Source organism: Cotesia glomerata, linkage group LG9 (genome assembly GCF_020080835.1).
Source record: "Cotesia glomerata isolate CgM1 linkage group LG9, MPM_Cglom_v2.3, whole genome shotgun sequence".
Taxonomy (NCBI): Eukaryota; Metazoa; Arthropoda; class Insecta; order Hymenoptera; family Braconidae; genus Cotesia; species Cotesia glomerata.
In genome coordinates, this window is record NC_058166.1 from 16,284,837 (window position 1) to 16,307,912 (window position 23,076).

The window sequence follows — 23,076 nt, forward strand, 5'->3', positions numbered from 1 at the left end:
AAAAGCACGTCCTTGTCAGTGTTAATTGTCAAGTGACAATATTAAGTATTAAAATATAAAATATACGTTAAAAATATGATAAAAAATAATTTATGAGACTGGAAAGTGTGAATAATATCGAAAGCGTTAAAATATTAAGATGGCGCCGTGACGTATTTAATAATCATTTTTTTTTTTCACTTAAATATTACACATTGATACCTATTATTGTTATTATTACTATTATAATAATAATAATTATTAATGTTACTATTACTACTATTTTTTACAATCTTTAAATCGACTGTCATTTACAGACATGTTGTACCAGACATTTGCTAATTGATTAATTTGCCGTCAGTATTTTAATATGTTTTATGTCAAAAAATAATTTTTTTTTTATTTGCTTAACATTTATATTCAATGTGTTTTTTACATTAGTAGTCTAAAGTTTTATAATATTTTAATAAATGAATAATAATAGGTGATTTTTAATAGTGATTTTAAATAATGGGCGTATAAAAGTATCTGGTGAGGTTTTTGTTATCAAAAAAATTTTTTTAAACCTTTTTTTACGTGAATAAAATTCTTACACAAGTTTTAAGTGTCGTTGCAACTTTCCATTCACTTTTATAACGGAGTAATATTTATTTTTATTTTTATATTTCTCTTAAATAAAATTATACTGGACAAGTGAGAGAAACAATGGAGAAATTTGCTGTTGATCTTGACAAAGTATTGGACGAGTTTGAGTTCAATGAAGGTAATTAAAATAATAATAAATTATGATATTAAAGTTACCAGTCACTTGATAATTTTATAATTTTTTTCTGAAATCAAAATTATGTTAGCCGACATTTAAAAATTTTTATAATTTATTTTGTTGAAAAATAATTATTTAAAAATTAAAACAAAAATTTTTTAAATTATACGTGGAATTTTTTAAAAATATTTTGTTCTAATTTTTAATTAATAAAAAAAATAAAAAATTGTTAAGTGAAGGCTAACTTAATTTTCATTTTTCTGAAAAATTATTTTTGAAAAATTGCATTTATAATTTTGTTAAATTTCTACGTCAATATTTTTTTCTCATTCTTTTTGCCATAATTTATTTATTAAAAAAAATTCTAAAAATTATTAAATATCTGCTAAATTAATTATAATTAACTTATGATGGAAATTAATGAAACTAAAATTAGCCGACAGTGAAAAAATTTAATTTTTTTTTATTAATTAAATTAGCAATAAAAAAAATATTTTTAAAAAATTGCACGTATAGTTTTTCAAATTTTTTGCATGTGTAATTTTTTCTTTTAATTTTTTTGTAATAATTTTATTAATAAAAAAATTCTGAAAATAATCAGCTGTCTGCTAATTTTATTTTCATTGAAAATTAAGTTAGCCGACATTTAAAAATTTTTTTATTAAAAAAATTATTGCAAAATAATAAAAAAAAATTTTCATTTGTAAAAAACTCTAAGAGCAATTTTTAAAAAATATTTTTTACTTTTAATATAATAATTAAAAAAAATCAAAAAATTAAAAACGTCCGCTAAAACTTTAGTGTTATTAAATTATGACATTAAAGTTAGCCACTTGTTAATTTTTTAATTTTATTTAATAAACAAATTTTTTCTGAAAAATTATTTTTAAAAAATTGCATTTATAATTTTTTTAAATTTCTATGTGTCAATATTTTTTTTTCATTCTTACCATAATTTATTTATGAAAATAAAGTTAGCCGACATCTAAAAATTTTTAGAATTTTTTTTATTAAAAAAATGATTACAAAAAAATAGAAAAAAAAATTTCATTTGTAAAAAACTTTAAAAACTGCAAGTGCAATATTTTTTTGTTCTAATTTAATTATTAAAAAAAAAATCAAAAAATTCAAAACGTCAGCTAACTTTACTTTTATAATTTATTTGTTAAAAAAAAATTATTAAATATCTGCTAAAGTAATTATCATTAAATTATGACACTAAAAATGTTTTTTAGAAAATTTTATTTACAATTTTTTTAAATTTCCACGTCAATATTTTTTTCTTATTTTTTTTTACCATAATTTATTTGTAAAAAAAAATTCTAAAAATTATTAAATATCTGCTAAATTAATATGAAAATAGTAAGCCGACATCTAACAAATTTTAGAATATTTTTTTATTGAAAAAATTAATGAAAAAAAAATTTTATTTGTAAAAAACTTGAAAAATTGTAAGTGTAATTTTTAAAAAATATTTTTTTGTTTTAATTTAATTATTGAAAAAAAATTAAAAACGTCGGCTAACTTTAGTATTATTAAATTAATATGAAAATAAAGTTAGCCGTCATCTAAAAATTTTAATGAATTTTTTTATTAAAAAATTTTTTAATTTGTTAAAAACTATAAGTGCAATTTTTTAAAAATATTTTTTAGCTATAATTTAATAAAATAAAAAATTGAAAAATGTCGGCTAATTTTATTATTATTAATTAAATTAATTATCATTAATAAATTTAAATAAAATATTAAATTTATTTTAGATTGCGCTGAACAAGTAGCATCAGTTGGAGACGTACCGGGGGTAAAAAATAAAAAATGTCTGCCTGTGGGAGTTAATCAGCAAATAATAAACAGCACTAGCACTAGTACTAGTAATAATAATAACAATAGTAATAATAGTAATAATTCAGTCCACAAAGAAGATAAATTACCAGAGCCAGTAATTGACCACAAAACGATTATACACTTAAAGGCTGATAAAGATGAGGATGAATCAAGATCAAACACAAGCGAGGAGAATTACGAGGACGATTCTAATAGATTGGACACACTAGACATACGTAAGTCAGATGTCAGAGAGTCTGTTAATGAGTTCAGTAAAGCAGGCTATCAGAAGGATGATAAAGTCCAACGAAAAGAGTCTATTGATTTTAGCAAAGAAAATGACCGTGCTTTTCATTCTAATGATGATAAATTGACTATTCACAATGACATCCAGCAGAATTTTGGACAAAAACGACTGAATGAGACAAGTGTAGTAGGAACTACTGTTGCTAATAAGAGTAATAGTTATGATAAAAGATTGAACCAGCCTAATAGCAAGCCGAGTGTTAGCAATGTTTTTAATAGTCTCAATGAGTATATTAATGCGTCTAGTGCCAATATGGAGAGGATTGATTGTTCTGTTGATCGGGATGAGTGTAAAAATGGTAAGGTTTTTACTATTTATTTTATAACTAGCAACCTTGCAGTCACTATGTGACTACCGTGACTTGTGAACTATAATTAAATAAAATTTTGCTTTATTAAATAATAAGTTTTGTTAAATTGAACTGTATTTTTTTAAATATTGACTTTTTTAAAGATATAAGCTCATCTCGATGTTACACTCATCAAGATCTTTCATTTGAGTATCCACATCATTTTTTCATATATATATATATATATATATATATATATATATGCTATATATATATATATATATATATATATGTATATATGAAAAATATATCAAAATGCATGTGGGTACTCAAATGAAAGCTCTCGATGAGTGTAACATCAGGATGAGCTTATATCTTTAAAAATGTAAATAATTAAGCAATGACGTTGTATTTTATCCACTGATGATATTTTTAACAATATAAGCTCATCCTGGAGTTACACTCATCGAGACCTTTCATTTGAGTACCCACATCAATTTTTCATATATTTATATATATTATATATATGTATATATGAAAAATATATGAAATTGCATGTAGGTACTCAAATGGAAGCTCTTGATGAGTGTAACATCGGGATGAGCTTATATTTTTAAAAACGTCAACAGTTAAGAAATGACATTGAATCTTGTCATCTAATGATATTTTTAAAGATATAAGTTCACCCCGACATTACACTCATCGAGACCTTTTATTTGAGTACCCACATCATTTTTTTATATATTTATATATATTATATATGTGTGATTCTCTGTAAGGACGTCTTAAATCTGTACAAAGTTGTCCGACCAAATTATTTTTGATTTTATTAGAAAAAAAATTAACAAGGGCTACAAAACTATCAGCTTAATCATAATAAATAAACAGCCGAATTAATTTTTGCTTTTTCTATATTTGTCTATCTTTTGCCATATAATATGACAGGGGACTGTTTGCCAGGGGACTGTTTTTTTTTATCAAATTGAGAAAAATCAAGCAAACTATTTCAATGCATTCAACTTTTCAAGTTCTCAATGAATGTTTACATTAATTAGAATAATATTAAGACTTATGGATCCAATTTTATAAATAAATTATAAATAAAAATAATTGCCAGGGGACTGAGTTTTGAAGTAGCCCAGACACATATTTCCGGCACAAACGGTGCTTTGACACTAAATAAAATGCCGATAAAGCGCTAACAGCCCTATGGTTATTAACTCAAGGCTAGTTAGATCCTTATAAACCTTACAAAAGGTAAAATAACACGCTGGATTTTTTTTTTGGCTTTGAACTTCTGGCAGGGGACTGTTCTTAAAATGCCTGGGACAAACTTTGGTTTAATGAATTTAATGAAACAAATTAATTTTCGGTACTTTTTATTGAAGAAGATTGTTAGTTAACTAATTAAGTTTATAAACATTATGGACCAAATTATATATTATGGACGAATAACTTAAAATTTATGTTATTAATGTTATTTCGGTGGTTTACCAATTTATAGCAAAAAAACCAAAATTGATTTCATTTTAGTTTTCAATGTTCCAAATAGAAATGTTTTTTTACTTTTATAATAAATTTTTTTTAGTAACCAAATAACAATTTTTCTAATAAAAAAATGCCTGGGACAGCAAAAAACATCCTTACAGAGAATCACCTATTTATGTATGTATGAAAAATATATAAAAATGCATGTGGGTAATCAAATGAAAGCTCTTGATGAGTGTAACATTAGTATGAGCTTATATCTTTAAAAATGTGAATAATAAAGCAATGTTGTATTTTGTCCACTGACGATATTTTTTATATTTATTTCATATAAATACACAGACAAAATTTTCCTTGTTTTCTTAATTACATAGATTTTTTTTTTCTAGCTGGAGAACCTGTGAGAAAACCAACGACATCTTTACCAGAGTATCAAAATATATTATTGCCAGTAAAATGCGACGTAAAAAAGCCAGAAGAAGAGAAGAGTAGAGTAAAAGAAGAAATGATTCCCGAAGCCGAAGCTTCAAAACCCTTACAATCCATACAACCCATACAACCATTAAAGATTGACCGAGGTACCGTCGATTGTACGAAGCACATTTACGAGAACGTGGACATAAACATAAACATTGACGGAAACATTCCTAATAATTCAGAAGTAAGAGTGAGGTCTAAAGAGACCTCAAGATCTACCAGTCAAGACGAAAGCAAGCATGTTTATGAGAATGTAGATTTCGTCAAGCCTAATTCTCAAGATGAGGGAGCTTACGAGCGTTTGTATATAGGAGGCAGTGATTTGCCAGAGACAACGACCGAGCTGGAGATCGCAGCAAAGCGACTCAATGAACAATTTAATTTAAGTAATAAAAAAGAGGACACTTTAGCAACAGGCGGTATCAATCCTACGAAGCTTGTATTTCAAAATGTCAATTTAAATCCTTCTGGATCCGGATCTATTTCTGGAGCTTCAGCTCCAGAAAGAAAGCCCGTTGGGTTTAGCACGATTGATGATTTATCAGAAGAGGAATTGAATAAATATTTAGCTGAGCTGGAAGCTGAAGAACGAGCCAGCGAAGCTGCTTATGAAAATATATCCGTGCCTAGATCTTCTGCGACTTATGCTAATATTAATGCTAGTGCTAGAGCCGCAGCTTCTTCTAACGACGATGAAGACGCCAACGAAGCTCCTATTTTCGAAAGTGTTACTATCGGAGAATTGCCGGAAGTGTCGGAGGAAAAGCTCCAAGAAAAAGCCAAAAAATTTCCCGTGATAGATTACAGCAAGAGTAGCACCAGCGGAGAATCGATTGATTTTTTAGACGAGCCCGAAAAGCTCCACCACGAGCCGGTAAAAATAGTTGCAGAGAAGGAAAGAAAGATTAAAAAAACTGGCGAGACTGTGAGAAAGTCTTCGGATACTCTTGAGAGTGTACCGCAAGAATTAAAGCCCGAGAATGGTTTTAGTGAGGATTCAGTTGGTAGTAATAGTAATTTTAATTCTAGTGGTGATAATAAAATTCAAGCAGCTGATGATTCTGCTGATAAAGTAGAAAATAAAAATAATGACACTGTATTACCTCAAAACAAAGCAATAATTAATGAAATTAATGAATCAACTAAGACTGTTAATGAACACCAAGATAGTAGTTCTATTGATAATAATTCAAGTACAATTGAAGGAAATTCTGGGGATGGTGGAGAAGAAGTACCTAATGGTGAGCCAACGGCTTCTGAAGATCAGGAATCGGTTGATCGTCCGGTTAGGCCACAGACTTTGGATATTGTTTCGACGGTCACTATGATCGAGCAGTCGAGTATGCCTGGTAGGTTTGATATAATTTTAGTAGATTTCGGAATTTTTTAAAATTACAATAAATTACATAAAAAATTACATATAAAAAAATTACACAATAAATTACATATAAAATTACATAAAAAAAACCATGACGGAATTTTTAAAAAATTTTACTATATTTCGACTATACTCGTCGAGCTGAGTCGGAAAATGCATATGGTTCAAAAGTTTATATATATATATATATATATATATATATATATATATATATATATATATATATATATATATATATATATATAATTTACTATTTTTTCCGAAGATCGGTGTTTTTACTAAATAAAGAGTTCTATATTTCAAAGCCATTATCCCCGATCCAAATTGATGTTAGACTAATTTTTAAATTTTTACATTAAATTTTTATTTATTAAATTCTTTAAATTTTAATTTTTACTTATTATTTATTTCCACACATTATTGTCGGTATGAGCACTCATACCATCCTTGGGTGAATATATCTAACAATTAAAAATCTTTATTTTAATTTAAGATTAAGCAAAGATGTTATATTCTTTACTCATATTTATTTATATATATATCGGATATAACGCGACTTGTCACGACGATAGCGTCACCAATTTACAACGGATCTCTACCAAACTCTACATACTTATTCTACAGATAAATACCAAAGTCAAGTTCGAATATGAGCTTAATCGGTCAAGTAATTTAGAAATACCAGGATTTCAAAATTTTGAAAATCATAAAAATTCATACTTCTTCACTTTCTTACTCGAATAACTTTTGAATGGGATTACCATATCATATGTGTAGTCGTAAAATTTTTTAGAAATGCCAGGATTTAAAAATTTTCAAAATTATAAAAATTCATATTTTTTCACTTTTTAACTCGAATAACTTCGGAATGGGATATTTTATTGAATCTCTGTAAATTGCATCTGAAAGCTCTTTAAATAAGCTTCAATTTGAGTACTATATCATATGTGTAGTCTTAAAATTATGTCCTATTCCGCTATGCCAATTATGAAATTTGCTATTACACTGGTTTTAAAATTTTTCCGTCGATATATATTTTTGTCGATTGCATAGAAGTTAAAAACCCTAGTTTTGTATACAATCCTCGTTATATTTTTTTTCTATTCATGATGAAATCTACTTCCATTTCGGCTGCCGAATGGTTTTTTTTTTTTTTTTTTTTTTTTTTTAATTATGTGTCGGAAATTTTAAGAGGATATTTTAGAAGTTTTGGAGTTTAGTTGATATGGAAATTAATTTAGCAGATATTTGATCATTTATTTTTTTATTTTTTTATTTGTTCATTTGAACGCCAACAGGCATTATACAATAATTAGTAGATTCTTTAAATTATAAGATATAAATTTAAATTCTGAAATTTTGGCTCAAAAATTGCACATAAATAAATTTATTTAGCGATGTCTAGAAAAAAATTAAAAAAATTAACAGTTATCATTAATATTGCAAAATATGTTTCTTGAGATTAGAGCGGAAAGTCTGGTCATTTTTTATCAAATAAATTAGTGCAAAAAACAAGAAATGTAGAAATAAAAAAAATTAAAAATGCAACTTTTTTTAACAAATTTATTTGTTAAAAAAATCATCAAATATCTGCTAACTTTAATTTCAATTTATCAAAATTAATTTAGCAGATATTAAATGATTTTTGGAATTTTTTTAAAAAATAAATCATTGCAAATAAAAATGAAATGAAGAAATTTTTTTAAATTAATAATGCAATTTTTAAAAAATAATTTTTTTTAATAAATTTATTTGTTAAAAAAATTCTAAAAAATATTTAATGTCTGCTAACTTTTATGTCATTTATTTATCAAAATTAATTTAGCAGATATTAGTTAATTTTTAGGATTTTTTTAAAATTAAATTATTACAAAAAAAAAAAAGAATGAAGAAATTAAAAAAAATTGAAAATGCAATTTTTTAAAAATCATTTTTTGAACAAATTTAGTTCTTAAAAAAACTATCGAATATCTGTTAACTTTAATTTCTTTTGTTTATGAAAATTAATTTAGCAGTTATTGGATAATATTTTAAAAAATTTAAGTATTGCAAAAAAAAAAGAAATGAAATTTTTTTTATATTAAAAATGCATTTTTTTGAACAAATTTATCAAATATCTGTTAACTTTAATGTCATTTTTTTATCAAAATTAATTTAGCAGACATCAAATAATTTTTAGGATTTAAAAAAAAATGAATCATTGCAAAATAAAAAATAAAATGAAGAAATTTAAAAAAATTGAAAATGCAATTTTTTAAAAATCATTTTCTTGAACAAATTTATTTGTTAAAAAATATTATCAAATACCTGCTAACTTTAATTTCATTGATCGCAATTAATTTCATTTATCACAATTAATTTAGCAGATATTAAATAATTTTTAGAATTTTTTTTTTAATTAAACTAAGAAATTTTAAATAATTGAAAATGTAATTTTTTTTAAATAATTTTTTTGAAAGAATTTATTTGTTAAAAAAATTTTTAAAATTATTAAACATCTGCTAACTTTAATGTCATTTCATTTATGAAAATTAATTTAGCAGATATTACATGATTTTTTTAATAAATAAATTATTGCTAAAAAAAATGAAATGAAGAAATTTTAAAAAACTAAAAATGCAATTTTCTAAAAATAATTTGACACAAATTAACTATAGAAAATTATCCAAAAAAATTCTATTTATACTTTGTTATTATTTTACCTTGTCAAATTTTTTTATAACTTATTTTATTACAATTTATTTGTTATAAAAAGTGGTGAAATGTCTCCAAATTTCAATATCATAAAAATGATAATTTTGGTAACAAAAATTTCGATAAAAAAAAATTTGTTTATTGACATAAAATTACCAGATATAAATCTGGAAGGATAAACTTCGTGATGCGTGACTTGGGTTATTTACTTAATTAATGAGCTAACTAAGGCATGCAATTCAATAAAGAGTACAGTCATTGCGGGCCGTCATGGCTGCTGGGCCGTTATGATATACTTAACAATTTACAAGATAACAGACTTTTGTTTACCAGGTGTTACTAACACCGAGGAGCCGAGTGCTACGACAGTAACAGCGGCACCGAGCATAAATGAGGAGTCTGAGAGAGAGCGAGATCCATCGCCAGACGTTTCTGATAGCTCATCAATGGAGTTTGGAATAATGCTGGGAAAACAGCCGCCTTTCTGGGTGCCAGACAGCGAAGCACCCAATTGTATGATGTGTGATATGCGCTTTACTGTCATTAAGCGACGGCATCATTGTCGTGCCTGTGGTAAAGTATGTATTTAAATACTCCTATTATTTATTTATTGTTTATTTCAGTAAATAACACCACGGAGAATTTATTGTTTGGTTACATTACATTGTTGATCAGGTATTGTGCAACAAGTGCTGTAATTTGAAGTACAGACTTGAGTATCAAAAAAATGTTGAGTCACGAGTTTGTTCTACGTGTTATCTTCAGCTTATCAGAAGTGAGTTTACATACATTATATTAGCTAGTTTTAATTATTATTTTTATTTATTTAACTAGCTTTTATTTCAATTATTTTTATTACTTTTTAGCGGAGAGCGATCATGGCAGTGGTGATTGGTCTGGTGATTATACAAGTAATCCCGGTAGTATGAATTCGCCGCAGGTAAATTTACTATTTTTTTAATTAATAAATTTTTTTTTTGTTTTTCAATTAATTTTAGTTTGTTTTTTATAAAGCTTTAACAACTCTTATATCTATCTTAAGGGATCATTCTGGTTTTTACGCTTGAAAAAAAGTAAATAATTATTTTTTACACAGAAACTATTATAGACTCTAGCAAGTTGCAGTCACTACGTGACTGCCTTGACTTATGAGCTATAAGTAAATAAATTTTGCTTTATTAAATAATGAATTTTGTTAAATTGCACTGTACTTTCTTAAATATTGAAGTTTTTAAAGGTATAAGCTCATTTTGATGTTACACTCATCAAGAGCTTTCACTTGAGTACCCACATGCATTTTTGATATATTTTTCATATGTACATATATATATATATAATATATATAAATGTATAAAAAATTGATGTGGGTACTCAAATGAAAGGTCTTGATGAGTGTAACTCCAGGATGAGCTTATATCGTTAAAAATATCATCAGTGGACAAATTACAACGTCATTGCTTTATTATTCACATTTTTTAAGATATAAGCTCATCCTGATGTTATACTCATCAAGAGCTTTCATTTGAGTACCTACATGCATTTTCGATATATTTTTCATATATATGTATATATATATATATATATATATATATATATATATATATATATATATATATATATATATATATATATATATATATATATATATATATATATATATATATATATATATGTATATATGAAAAATATATCAAAAATGCATGTAGGTACTCAAATGAAAGCTCTTGATGAGTGTAATGTCGGGGTGAGCTTATATCGTTAAAAATATCATCCGTGGACCAAACACAACGTCATTGCTTTATTATTCATATTTTTCAAGATATAAGCTCATCACGATATTACACTCATCAAGAGCTTTCATTTGAGTACCCACATGCATTTTTGATATATTTTTCATATATACATATATATAATATATATAAATATATGAAAAATTGATGTGGGTACTCAAATGAAAGGTCTTGGTGGGTGTAACTTCGGGGTGAGCTTATATCTTTGAAAATGTCAATAATTCACAAGATACAAGTAAATTTCACTAAAAAAACCCGATTTTGTAAAACCCGATTAACATAAAATTTATTCAGCTCAGCACATATATTTTTGAATAATACAAAATATTCAACTTTATTTTTTTTACATTTTTTATGTAAATAAACAACGGGTGAACGAATCTCTGACAAAATGTTGGTATGTCGCTAACAAACATGATAACTTGATAACGGCTCATCTAAAAAACAAAAATTATTTACCTTCAATAAATGAGTAGCTATTGCATCAGCTGTGGAGATTAATATTTATTGACAAATAACAAAGTGGCGGAGAATTAAAAAAAAAAAAACTGAAAAATTCGAAACTGACTTTATTCAAGAAATTTTCAATTTTCTTTAATATTTTCTTGAGTCAAGAAAATTTACACTCCCGTCAAGAATTTTTTTTTTTCAAAAATTACAAACCAGAATGACTCCTTAATAATAATTTTCAAAATTTAAATTTCTCAAATTTTTTAGAAAATATTCTCATTTTTTTTTCTCTAATATCTTAAGCATGAAATATCGTATAAAAAACTGATTGTTAAAGTGAAAGTATCGTTCAAGCGTTAATTAAATTTTTTCACTTTCCAAGAAAAAAAAATCGACAGTTTTTATAAATCATCAAGCATTAATTGAAATTTCACTAGCTAATTTAAAACTATAAATATAATGAGAATATTTTCTAAAAAAAAAAATACTATTTACTATTATAAAAATACTATTATAGAAATAATTCTTCAGTTGATGGTTCTTTTCGTCTGTACCAACTTGTTGAATACATCCGCATGTTATTTATTTTACTTTTGTTTGTTTAAATTGAACCGTCCTATAAAATTGCTGTATTGTTTATTGCATTTGCTTTAAATAGTAATACATAAAAATACACTGAAAAATTTTTCGTGAATCATCTTCACTGATTTAATCCTTCCAAAGTAAAATAAACTAAGGAAAATTAAAATCTTCACTGATAGAAGGGTTTGTTTATATTTAATAAGCTTTATTAACTGTTAATAAATGATTTTTTAACATCATAGGATTTAATAGATATTTATTAACAGTTAACAAATATTTATTAACAGTTAACAAATATTTATTAACAGTTAATAAGTAATTTATTAAGTACAGTTTATTAACTGTTAATAAATATTTATTAATGGTTAATGAATATTTGTAAACTGTTAACAAATATTTATTTAAAATAAAAACCAAAAATAGCAATTTTCTTTTGACATTTTTTATGATCCTATAGCTGGAATACATGATAATAATTAAATTCACTAAATAAATTAACGTTTTTAATATTTAAAAATATAAAAAATAATTATGAGCTGTGATAGAATTTGGTATTTTACAATAAACGTTATTTTAATGTAATATAATTAATGCAAATAATTTATAAAGATGATTTTTGTTTATAAGCAATCTTGATATCATATGACATTGCAAGCGAAACAAATTCACTCAACAAAATATTTATTAACTGTTAATAAATATTTGTTAACTATTAATAAATACTTATTAACTATTAATAAATGTACTTTCCTCTCAAATAAATAGTTATTGAATGTTAAAAAATATTTATTAAAATTTAATAAATTAAATAATTTTCTTTAAATAAATTAAATTATTAATCTATACTAATATTATAAAGAGGAAAAATTTGATTGTTTGTTTGTTGGCATCGAATAGGCTCCGAAACTACTGAACCAATTTGAAAAATTATTTCACTATTAGGAAGCTACACTATCCCCGGGTGACATAGGCTATATTACCTCATAATTGATATTGAAATTTTTGTTAAATACCCGTGTGAAGCCGGGGCGGACTGCTAGTAGTTAATAAATTCTTCTATCAGTGTTGAAAAATTCAGTAAAAAATTTTGAAAAGTGTAAAAAAATATTAAACGGTAGCATTATTTTGGAGTATTCGACAAATGGTTACAGGGAAGACAGCCGAACCCGAATAATCCGATGGAATATTGTTCAACAATACCTCCTTTGCAACAGTTAGCGGGTGGATTGCCATCACCGCCATCCGTAATGGTTCCAGTTGGAGTTTTGAAGCGTGAAGGCAGCACTAAGCAGCGCTTAGAAGGACCAAAATCCGTGATGTTCAGTGACGGTAAGCTGAAAAGCGAGCACTTACACTTACACTATAAATAAAATAAAATAGTACTTAGAATTAATTAAAATAAGCGTTAGCTAAGCGCAAAATCCTGCAAGGCCCGTGATTTATATTTTATTTTGCTTTTAATTTGTCCTATGACAGACGATTTAAATTACTGTTGTTATTTATTATTTATTGTTTTATTTATAAATTTATAATTTTACAACGACCTGTTCCTTTGCTTTTTATGGCCCGTTCCTGTATCCCAACTGTTTTTATTTTCACCCGGGCAACTACGTATAAACACAGGAATAAGGCCTGGATGTGACCTGACAGAGCTAGATGCTTCGTGGGACTTGAAGCCGCCCTATCGAAAAGTTGGAAACAAGCGAATACCTTCACCTGGTGCTCAGTCTACTTCTGCAACTGCTAAGAGACAGAATTTGCCACCCTTGGATCCTCATACCAATAGTTACATTCCTCAGGATGTTAATATGCTACCACCGACTGTTACCATCCACAAAGGCCGTAAGTTTTTTTTTTTTATTGTACTATAACACTAGGATTGTTAAAAAAAATATTAAGAGACTATATACATTTAGAATTTATAGATTATACACTTTCAGTTTTGTAATGGATATATTGAAGTTTGTACACAGAAAATTGAATAGGCTGCTTTTGAAAATACTCTATATAGATCTCTAGATAGATAGATAATTAAGAAATAACCTTGTATCTTGTGAACTATTGACATTTTTAAAGATATAAGCTCATCCTGGAGTTACACTCATCGAGACCTTTTATTTGAGTACCCATATCAATTGTTCATATATATTATATATTTATATATATGTATATATGAAAAATATATCAAAATGCATGTAGGTACTCAAATGAAAGCTCTTGGTGAGTGTAACATCAGGATGAGCTTATATCTTAAAAAATTTGAATAATAAAGCAATGACGTTGTATTTTATTCACTAATGATATTTTCAACGATATAAGCTCATCTCAATGTTACACTCATCAAAAGCTTTCATTTGAGTACCCACATCAATTTTTCATATATTTATATATATCTTATATATATGTATATATGATAAATATATCAAAATGCATGTGGGTACTCAAATGAAAGCTCTTGATGAGAGTAATATCAGGATGAGCTTATGTCTTTAAAAACGTCGATAGTTAAGAAATGACACTGTATCTTCTTAATTAATGATATTTTTAAAAATATAAGCTCACCCCAACATTACATTTATCGAGACCTTTCATGTGAGTACCCACATCAATTTTTCATATATTTATATATTATATATATATATATATATATATATATATATATATATATATATATATATATATATATATATATCAAAATGCATGTGGGTACTCAAATAAAAGCTCTTGATGAGTATAATATCAGGATGAGCTTATATCTTCAACAATGTGAATCATAAAGCGATGACGTTGTATTTTGTTCACTGATGATATTCTTAACGATATAAGCTCATGACGGTGTTATATTCATCAAGAGTTTTTATTTGAGTACCCACATCAATTTTTGATATATTTATATATATTATATATATGTATACTTGAAAAATATATAAAAATTAATGTGGGTACTCAAATGAAAGCTCTTGATAAGTATAACATCAGGATGAGCTTATATCTTTAAAAATGTCAATATTAAAAGTACAGTGCAATTTAATAAAAGTCATTATTCAATAAAGCAAAATTCATTTATAGTTCACATAGTGACTGCAAGGTTGCTAGTTTTTCATTAACAAATTAAAAAAATTCTTTAAATAATTAAAAATTACTTAATCCCTTAAAATTTGCAATCCTTGTTTCTAAAAATTAAAAAAACTCTAACTCCCTATTTACTTTTCCAGAAATAATGTACCACGAAGTAATAGACACATCAGGCCTGTACCAATCCCTAAAAAATGAAAGCGAGCCACCAGTGATGTTCGCAATAAATCGCAACCTCTACGCCTACGTAAAAATAACAAACTTGAATTGCTGCGTGAACAAAATCTGCTGGAATGTAACCTCCCGAGGACTGGCCTGCGTAGGCCAAGACGAAGTGATCTTCTTAATAGAAACCTTACCAGAAGAATCTCTAATCCCAAAAGACCTGCTGATCCACATCAACCAACTCTACATCGAGGCGATAAAAGGGAACACTGTAACAGAACTCGGAGTGTCTATCCACCAAGGAGGGAATCTCCTCGGCTCTCGCGAGCACGCTGGCTTCCTCTTCATCCGACAGACTTTCCAGTGTTTGCAGAAGATAGTACTACCCCCGGCGCCGTTCCTAGTAGGGCTGCTGGTCCACAGATGGGAGACACCTTGGGCAAAAGTATTTCCTTTGCGACTAGTGCTGCGTCTCGGAGCAGAGTATCGGTACTACCCATGTCCGCTGGTGTCTGTCAGGTTTGTAATGTCCACGTTTTCTAATTAAAGTAAACAATTAATCCCAGGCTTGAAATTTGCTCGCCGCTGTCCAGGGTCATAAACGGGGATCGCGTCAAAATAACCAAATATAAACAAAACACTTCATTTTAAATAATAAATTAAATAAAAGTAAACCTCTTTATTGGCCTGATCATGTTAATAAATAATATAAACAATATAACCAAATTAAACAATATAAAAAATACATTAGAACACTCTTTTTACACATATCCGCGGTTCAAGATCAATAAACAACAATGTAAACAATATACACTAATACTATAGAACATTCTATCCAAACATACACGACGGTATTCGCGGTTCAAACTCAAAAACGCGGTCTGTAAAACACAAACTAGTTCCCAATTAGTATCCGGTCGGTCCCCGATACTTACCTGGGCCTTGGTCAGACTCCAGATAGAGTATCATCCCCTCGAATTACTTGGTAAAGAGTATTCAACCGAGTAATTCTCCCGAGAAAGAATTGCTAGCTTAAATTTATTTTCAAAACGGAACTTAAGGGGTTAGGTGGGTTTCAGAGGTTCAAAAAAAGGGTTTTTTTACTATTTTTTTTTTTTTTTTAGTATATTTATTTATTTATTTATTTACCAAGTTATAACATATATAAATACATAAATATATACCTATAGAGATGCTTAAGCATCTGTGCATAGGCCTGGTAGTACATTATTCTATACAATATCAATATTTTCAACTGTACATAACTTGACATCTGTCCATCTCACAACACTTACAAGTATAAAGTACATTACTAGTAAGAGTAATAAATATATAAAGTTAATCTAAACTTATAATAGTAGAGAAAAAAAAAAAAAAAATTGCAACTAGTGATATTGAGATCAAGGTCTTATCTATCTTTGAGATGCTAACCAATTTCTTATCTTTATCCTAATTTTTTTGATTGGTAGGTGTAAGTTTTTTAGATTGTCTGGTAAATTATTATAATTCTTTATTGCCACTAGATTAGAGTTTTTAAGAGCTATATTTTTATTGACCTTTGGCATGCTTATTGCTCTACCTCTTGTCTTACCCTGGTAATTAGAATATACATTTTTGCATTTTGAGTAGTGGTAACACATTGACTCAATTATAAAATAATCTTTTACTCCTAGTATTTTACAAGTGTTTTGCTCGTTTATCACATTTATTAGTTTATTTTGTATTACCACTAGTTTATTTATAGCATTTTTATAGCATCTTCCCCACGCAATTATTCCATAATTTATTATACTTTCAAAGAGTGTGTTATAAATTACTTTCAGTGTTTTCTTATCTGCTATCCGCTTTAGCTTGTAAAAGATAAATAGAAAAAATTTGGTTTTTTTTTATGAGATCTTTTACATGTAAGTCCCACTTCATGTTACAGTCGAATATTAGCCCTAAATATTTACAGCTAAGGTAAAAGCCCCAATAGATGATCACGTACCAGTATATGATCACTCCATGTATTTGTATATCTATATTCACAAATATTACCACAAATAAAAAATTTGCTTTAATATGGCTCTTTACCGTAAGATGGACGGTGGCGTTGTTTGCTCGGTGGGTCTTATATACGTGACTGAATAAAGCAGTCAGTACTTGTCTCGGATAGCTTAACTGGTAGAGCCCTTGGCGCGTAACCGAGAGATCTGGGTTCGATTCCCAGTCTGGGCTGTCTGATTATTTTTTCAATTACGGAAAAATTCCCACTGAGTAGGTCCCCCCTTTCCCCTATCCGTTCTTTCCCAACTCCCTTAAAAAAAAAAAAAAAAAAAAAAAAATTTGCTTTAATATGGCTGGTACATGATCATATATTGGGGCTTTTACCTTACTCACTCTATTAATTGTTTGATTGTATATCGATAGTTCGAAGTTAGTAGGAACACTATCTCTGTAACATCCGAAAGTTATGTAAGAACCTTTATCTACAATCATACACTGAGAAAACAGTTCATTTAAATGAAATGAGGCTCGTTAACTATAAATAAATCTCTTATTTAAATATCACAAGAAATACTTATTTGATACAAATAAATTGATTTATTTGAGACAAAGTTACAGTATATTTGAATAAAATCCAGATTTGTTTATAGTTAACAAATATTTCTTTGGTGCTAACAATGATATATTTCAACCAAATCAGATTTGTTAACTAAATAAATAAATGGTATGTTTGAATATACTCAAAGCAATGATTTTTAGTTTTAGGTTCAGAAAATAGTAAAAGTAGACATATCGAACGTTTGGGGTTAAATGGGCAATTCTTTTGGAATTATTAATTATACCGAAATTAACAATAATACTATAAAGTTAGTCGACGTTTTTAATTTTTTTTTTATTTATTAAATTAGATCTAAAAAATATTTTTTTAAAATTGCACTTATAATTTTTCAAGTTTTTTACGAATGAAGTTTTTCAAAAAAATTTCTTTTGTAACAATTTTTTCAATAAAAAAAATTCTAAAAATTTTTAGATGACGGCTAACTTAATTTTTATAAATTAACAGACATCTGTCAATTTTTAGGACTTTTATAGTAATAAAATTATCACGAAAAAATTTTAATTAAAAAGTTCCACGTCTAAAAATTAAAAAAAAAAATACAAGTGCATTAAAATATGTTTTTTATCGTTGATCATTTGTAATAAAAATTAAAAAAATTGACAGCTGTCTGCTAACTTCAGCATCATAATTATTAATGTCTATTATAGTTAACTATTTCAATACATATTTGTCTAAGCATATATATATATATATATATATATATATATATATATATATATATATATATATATATATATATATATATATATATATATATATATATATATATATATTTTTTTATTTTATTTATTTCTACAAAAATTAAACAAAATACATTTGTAAACTGAGTTAATTTTCATTATTACACGCTTTATATTAGCTTCACTTGTATGTCAGTTTGTCAGTATGTCAGTAACTCTCCGTGGGTAATCTGCGCGCCTGCGGCCTTCCTTGGTTCTGGTAGCCGTTTCTCAGGCTCGCTCTCCGAAATCGAACTCTGATTCCCCGTATTTATAATATTTATAAATAATTATTTTTTATTAGCTTCACTTGTATGTCAGTATGTCAGTATGTAACTCTCCGTGGGTAATTTGCGCGCCTGAATATTTTTGATAATCAACAAATAATAGTTTAAAAAAACTAAAAAATCACGCTTTTATAAATAAACCAAACTAAAAAGTAAAAAATAAATAATAGTTTAAAAAAACTAAAAAATCACGCTTTTATAAATAAACCAAACTAAAAAGTAAAAAATAAATTTAAATTAAGAATAGTGTTAAAATTTCAATAAATATAAATTAATAATAGTGTAAATAAAAAAATGTATTTTATTTTAAAAAAAAGCGTGGGGTGCTTTTTAAGATATTATCAAAATGATAATCACTCTACTCATATCTGTCAATAAAATATTTATAACTATTGACACCATGCACCTCACGCTTTTTTTAAAATAAAATACATTTTTATTTACACTATTATTAATTTATATTTATTGAAATTTTTAACACTATTCTTAATTTAAATTTATTTTCTATTTTTAGTTTGGTTTTCTATAAAAAGCGTGTGTTTTTAGTTTTTAAATATTATTTATTTATTTTTTACAAATCACGTCGAGAAATAATAGTGGCGACCGTAGCGACTTAAAGCGTAATTTAAAGTGAGATTTGTTAATAGTTAAGAAATCTTTATTTAAATGAAATAAATGAGTCGATTCAGTTAAATAAACCAAAACGAGGTAGTATTTGATTCAAAGTAATATATATTTAAATAAAATAAATTTGTTAACATTAAATATATATTTTTAATTTATTTCAAATAAATCTGCACATTTGAGCCAAACAAACTGTTTTCTCAGTGTATAAGAACTTTTATAAGATGTAAGAACTTTTATATACAATCATATATTTTATTTAAACAATTCAGCATATCAAAGATACATATTTAAACAGTATTTTGTGAAATTTTTATTTAAAAATTCTGAAAACTCAGCCGTTGAGTACCTCATCTCCTTTGGCGTCTAAAAAAAAAATGCTCTTGCCGTGGACATCATAACTCATTATTGGTTCATCTAAAATCAAAGATCCAAACACATTTCGTTAGTACATGGATAAATCTCGTTATTGGACGAAGGAGAGTAAAAAAAAAAAAATTTGAATTTTTGACAGACTGAACAAAAAAACACATTTTTTGGTCAAATTTTCGCCATGTATTTACTCGAAAAAATTATTTGTAATAAAAAAAAAAATCATTCGTTCAATAATGAGATTTATCCATGTACTAACGAAATATATTTAGTTCTTTGATTTTAGATGAACCAATAATGAGTTATGATGTCCACGGCAAGAAGACGTCAAGGGAGATGAGGTACTCGACGGCTGAGTTTTCAGAATTTTTAAATAAAAATTTCACAAAATACTGTTTAAATAATATTTAAAGATACATATTATGTATCTTTGATATGCTGAATTGTTTAAATTAAATATATGATTGAATATACTAAAAAAAAAATAGCAAAAATAATGAAAATAAAATTAGCAGACAGCTGACAATTTTCTGAATTTTTTTTATTAATAAAATTATTAAAAAAAAATTAAAAGAAAAAATTGCACATGTAAAAAATTTGAAAAACTATATGTGCAATTTTTTAAAAATATTTTTTTATTGCTACTTCAATTAATAAAAAAAAATAAAAATTTTTCGCTGTCGGCTACTTTTAGTTTCATTAAAAATACCCTTTTTTTTGAACCTCTGAAACCCACCTAATCCCTTAAAATATTTTTGATATGACACTACAAAAGAGAAATCTTCGCCCTCTATCGATGCTTGCGCAAGCTCAACGACCGTCAAAAAAATTCTAAGTTTTTATTCCCCAAACAATTTTCCACAAAATTATTTACTATCAATTATTCTTTTTCTTTAACCGATTGTGTATATATCGCGTGACTAATGCAAAAAGGGCGCATAGCTACAGGTTAGTAGGGATCCATGCTAAAAGGGCGCATAAAAAAAATTTTTTTTGCCATTCTTAAAATCACTCGAAACACAAAGATATGTAAAAAAAAAAATTCGAGCATCCTAAAGCTAAAAGGGCGTAACTCAAGACATGCGTCCTTTTAGCTTTTAGAAAAGTAGTGCCTAAAGCTAAAAGGGCGCATAAAAAAATTTATGTTTTTATATAAAATTTTGATAAATAGCTTCACAAGACATGAAATTAAAAAATTTAATAAATAAAAAAAAATTTCTTAACTACCGGTCCCTATACGATTGTAACTTTATATTTCTCTCTTAGACAAAGAAGAATTTTGAAAAAAAACACTCTGCTACGTAATAGATTTTTTAATTATTTATTTCATAGCAGAGCGTTTTTTTTGAAATTCTCATTTGTTTAAAAGAAAAACATAAAACTGCAATAGTTTTATAATTATGAGTACAACAAGGATAATACCGTTTCTTACAGTAAGTGCGACGCGAAAAAAAGAGGAGATCGGCTGTTAAGTACTTAAACAATATTGAAAAAATAATAATTTTAAACTATTTTTATACAAGCAATAGATAAATAAATTAATCGAAAACTAATGAGATTGAAATAATTTTCAAATAAAAAATAAATTACTACAATCACGCATATTTAGCAATTTTTTAAAAATATTTTTAATTGTAATTTTAAAAAAGTGTATGTTTAGTTAGAATATACCTCTCTCGTGTGACTCTACCTTTTTTTTTTTAATTTTTAGGCTAAAAATTAGCATTTTTATGAAATATTTAGAAAAAAAATTTATAGGCCCTTTTAGCTTTAGGTCATAAAATTTTCAAATTCCTAAAGCTAAAAGGGCGCATAATTAGAGACATACACCCTTTTAGCTTTAGGAAATCGATTGGTGATAAAAAAAAAATTATGCGCCCTTTTACCTTTTGGCACGCGATATAAATTAAATTTTCTTGCCTATTGGTGAAGTGACTAGTGAATCTAATCCATCTGTTGGCTTGAATTAGATCACAAGTCACTTGAACAATAGGCAAGAAACTTTAATTATTTACTATTTTAATTGTCATTCTTCCATTATCTATCTATTCCGTTCAGCCAAACTTTAAGTATTTATTCTTTAAAATAATTTCTTTTCCATACTAAATCGGCTTGAGACTTAAAATAATTTCCTATTCTTTAAAATTTTTTTATAATTATTTTCTTTTACTCGCTAAACTTGCTCGGCTTCAAAATAATTTCTCACTCTTAAATTTCTAGTTTAATCAAACCTGTAGTAACAAAATAAAATAATAATATTAACTAAAAAAAATACAATAATAAAAATAAATAAATATTTCTATTAAATTTTAAGTAATTAATAAAAATATTCAAATACAAAAATTAAGACCTTGGTCATAGGTTCCGGGATGCAGTTTACTTCGAAATCGGTCATACTATAATGAAAGTCCTCGCGGACTTTCGGAACTACGCTTACACGCTGCCCAGCGTTCGAGGACTGACCATCCACATGCAGGACAGAACTACCGACGTTTTGCTACCAAGGAACCGCTATGACCAAGTGATTAAAGGCTTGAACAATTCTAATGACCATGTCCTTGCTTTCGCGGCAAACTTCAGCATCCACGCTGACTCCCACTTGGTTTGCATCCAAACTAACACCGGTGATGAGAGCAATTATCAAACCCAAGCGATAAACATCCACAATAAACCCAGAAGAGTCACTGGGGCCAGCTTTGTCGTGGTCAACGGAGCCTTGAAGTCTTCCATGGGTTTATCTGCCAAGTCTAGCATCGTAGAAGACGGACTGATGGTTCAGATTATGCCTGAGAAAATGGAAGCGCTGAAAGCCGCTCTGAAAAATATGCATGATTTTTCTATCGGCTGCGGACGTCAAGGCGCACCTGAACCTGATGAGACTGTTAATATTAAGTGGGTGGACAATGATGTACAGTTTAATCTCGGGGTTAAGAGTCCTATTGATGGAAAAGCCATGGATGGTGTTCCGTCGATCAGGGTTCACAATGGCACTGATTATATGGGCACTAGCAGGTTCATCAGGTGGACTGAGGTGTTTATTATCAAGTCTGATGATCATCCGAATGGAGTTCATGATCCGGTGGATATTAATAAGCTGTCGGAGAATATTGCGAGGGCAACTTGCACGGCTTTAGTTAAATTGCTCGATCTTTTGGCTACTGCTGGGCTTACCAAATTGGGTGTCAGGGCTACGATTCATCCTGATAAT

The 23,076-nt window shown here is 27.1% G+C and overlaps 1 protein-coding gene across 4 annotated transcripts; it reads left to right on the plus strand.

Annotated features, from left to right (window-relative positions):
- Positions 1 to 477: 477 nt before the first annotated feature.
- On the plus strand, positions 478 to 23,076 carry LOC123272042 (zinc finger FYVE domain-containing protein 16; the record flags this gene model as incomplete). Of its 4 annotated transcripts, none has more annotated exon segments than XM_044738651.1 (10): positions 478 to 742; positions 2,503 to 3,171; positions 5,040 to 6,476; positions 9,533 to 9,777; positions 9,875 to 9,974; positions 10,066 to 10,139; positions 13,173 to 13,350; positions 13,645 to 13,863; positions 15,237 to 15,780; positions 22,230 to 23,076. In XM_044738651.1, coding segments are annotated over 10 exon segments (4,371 nt in total), but the record flags the coding sequence as incomplete, so codon positions are not given.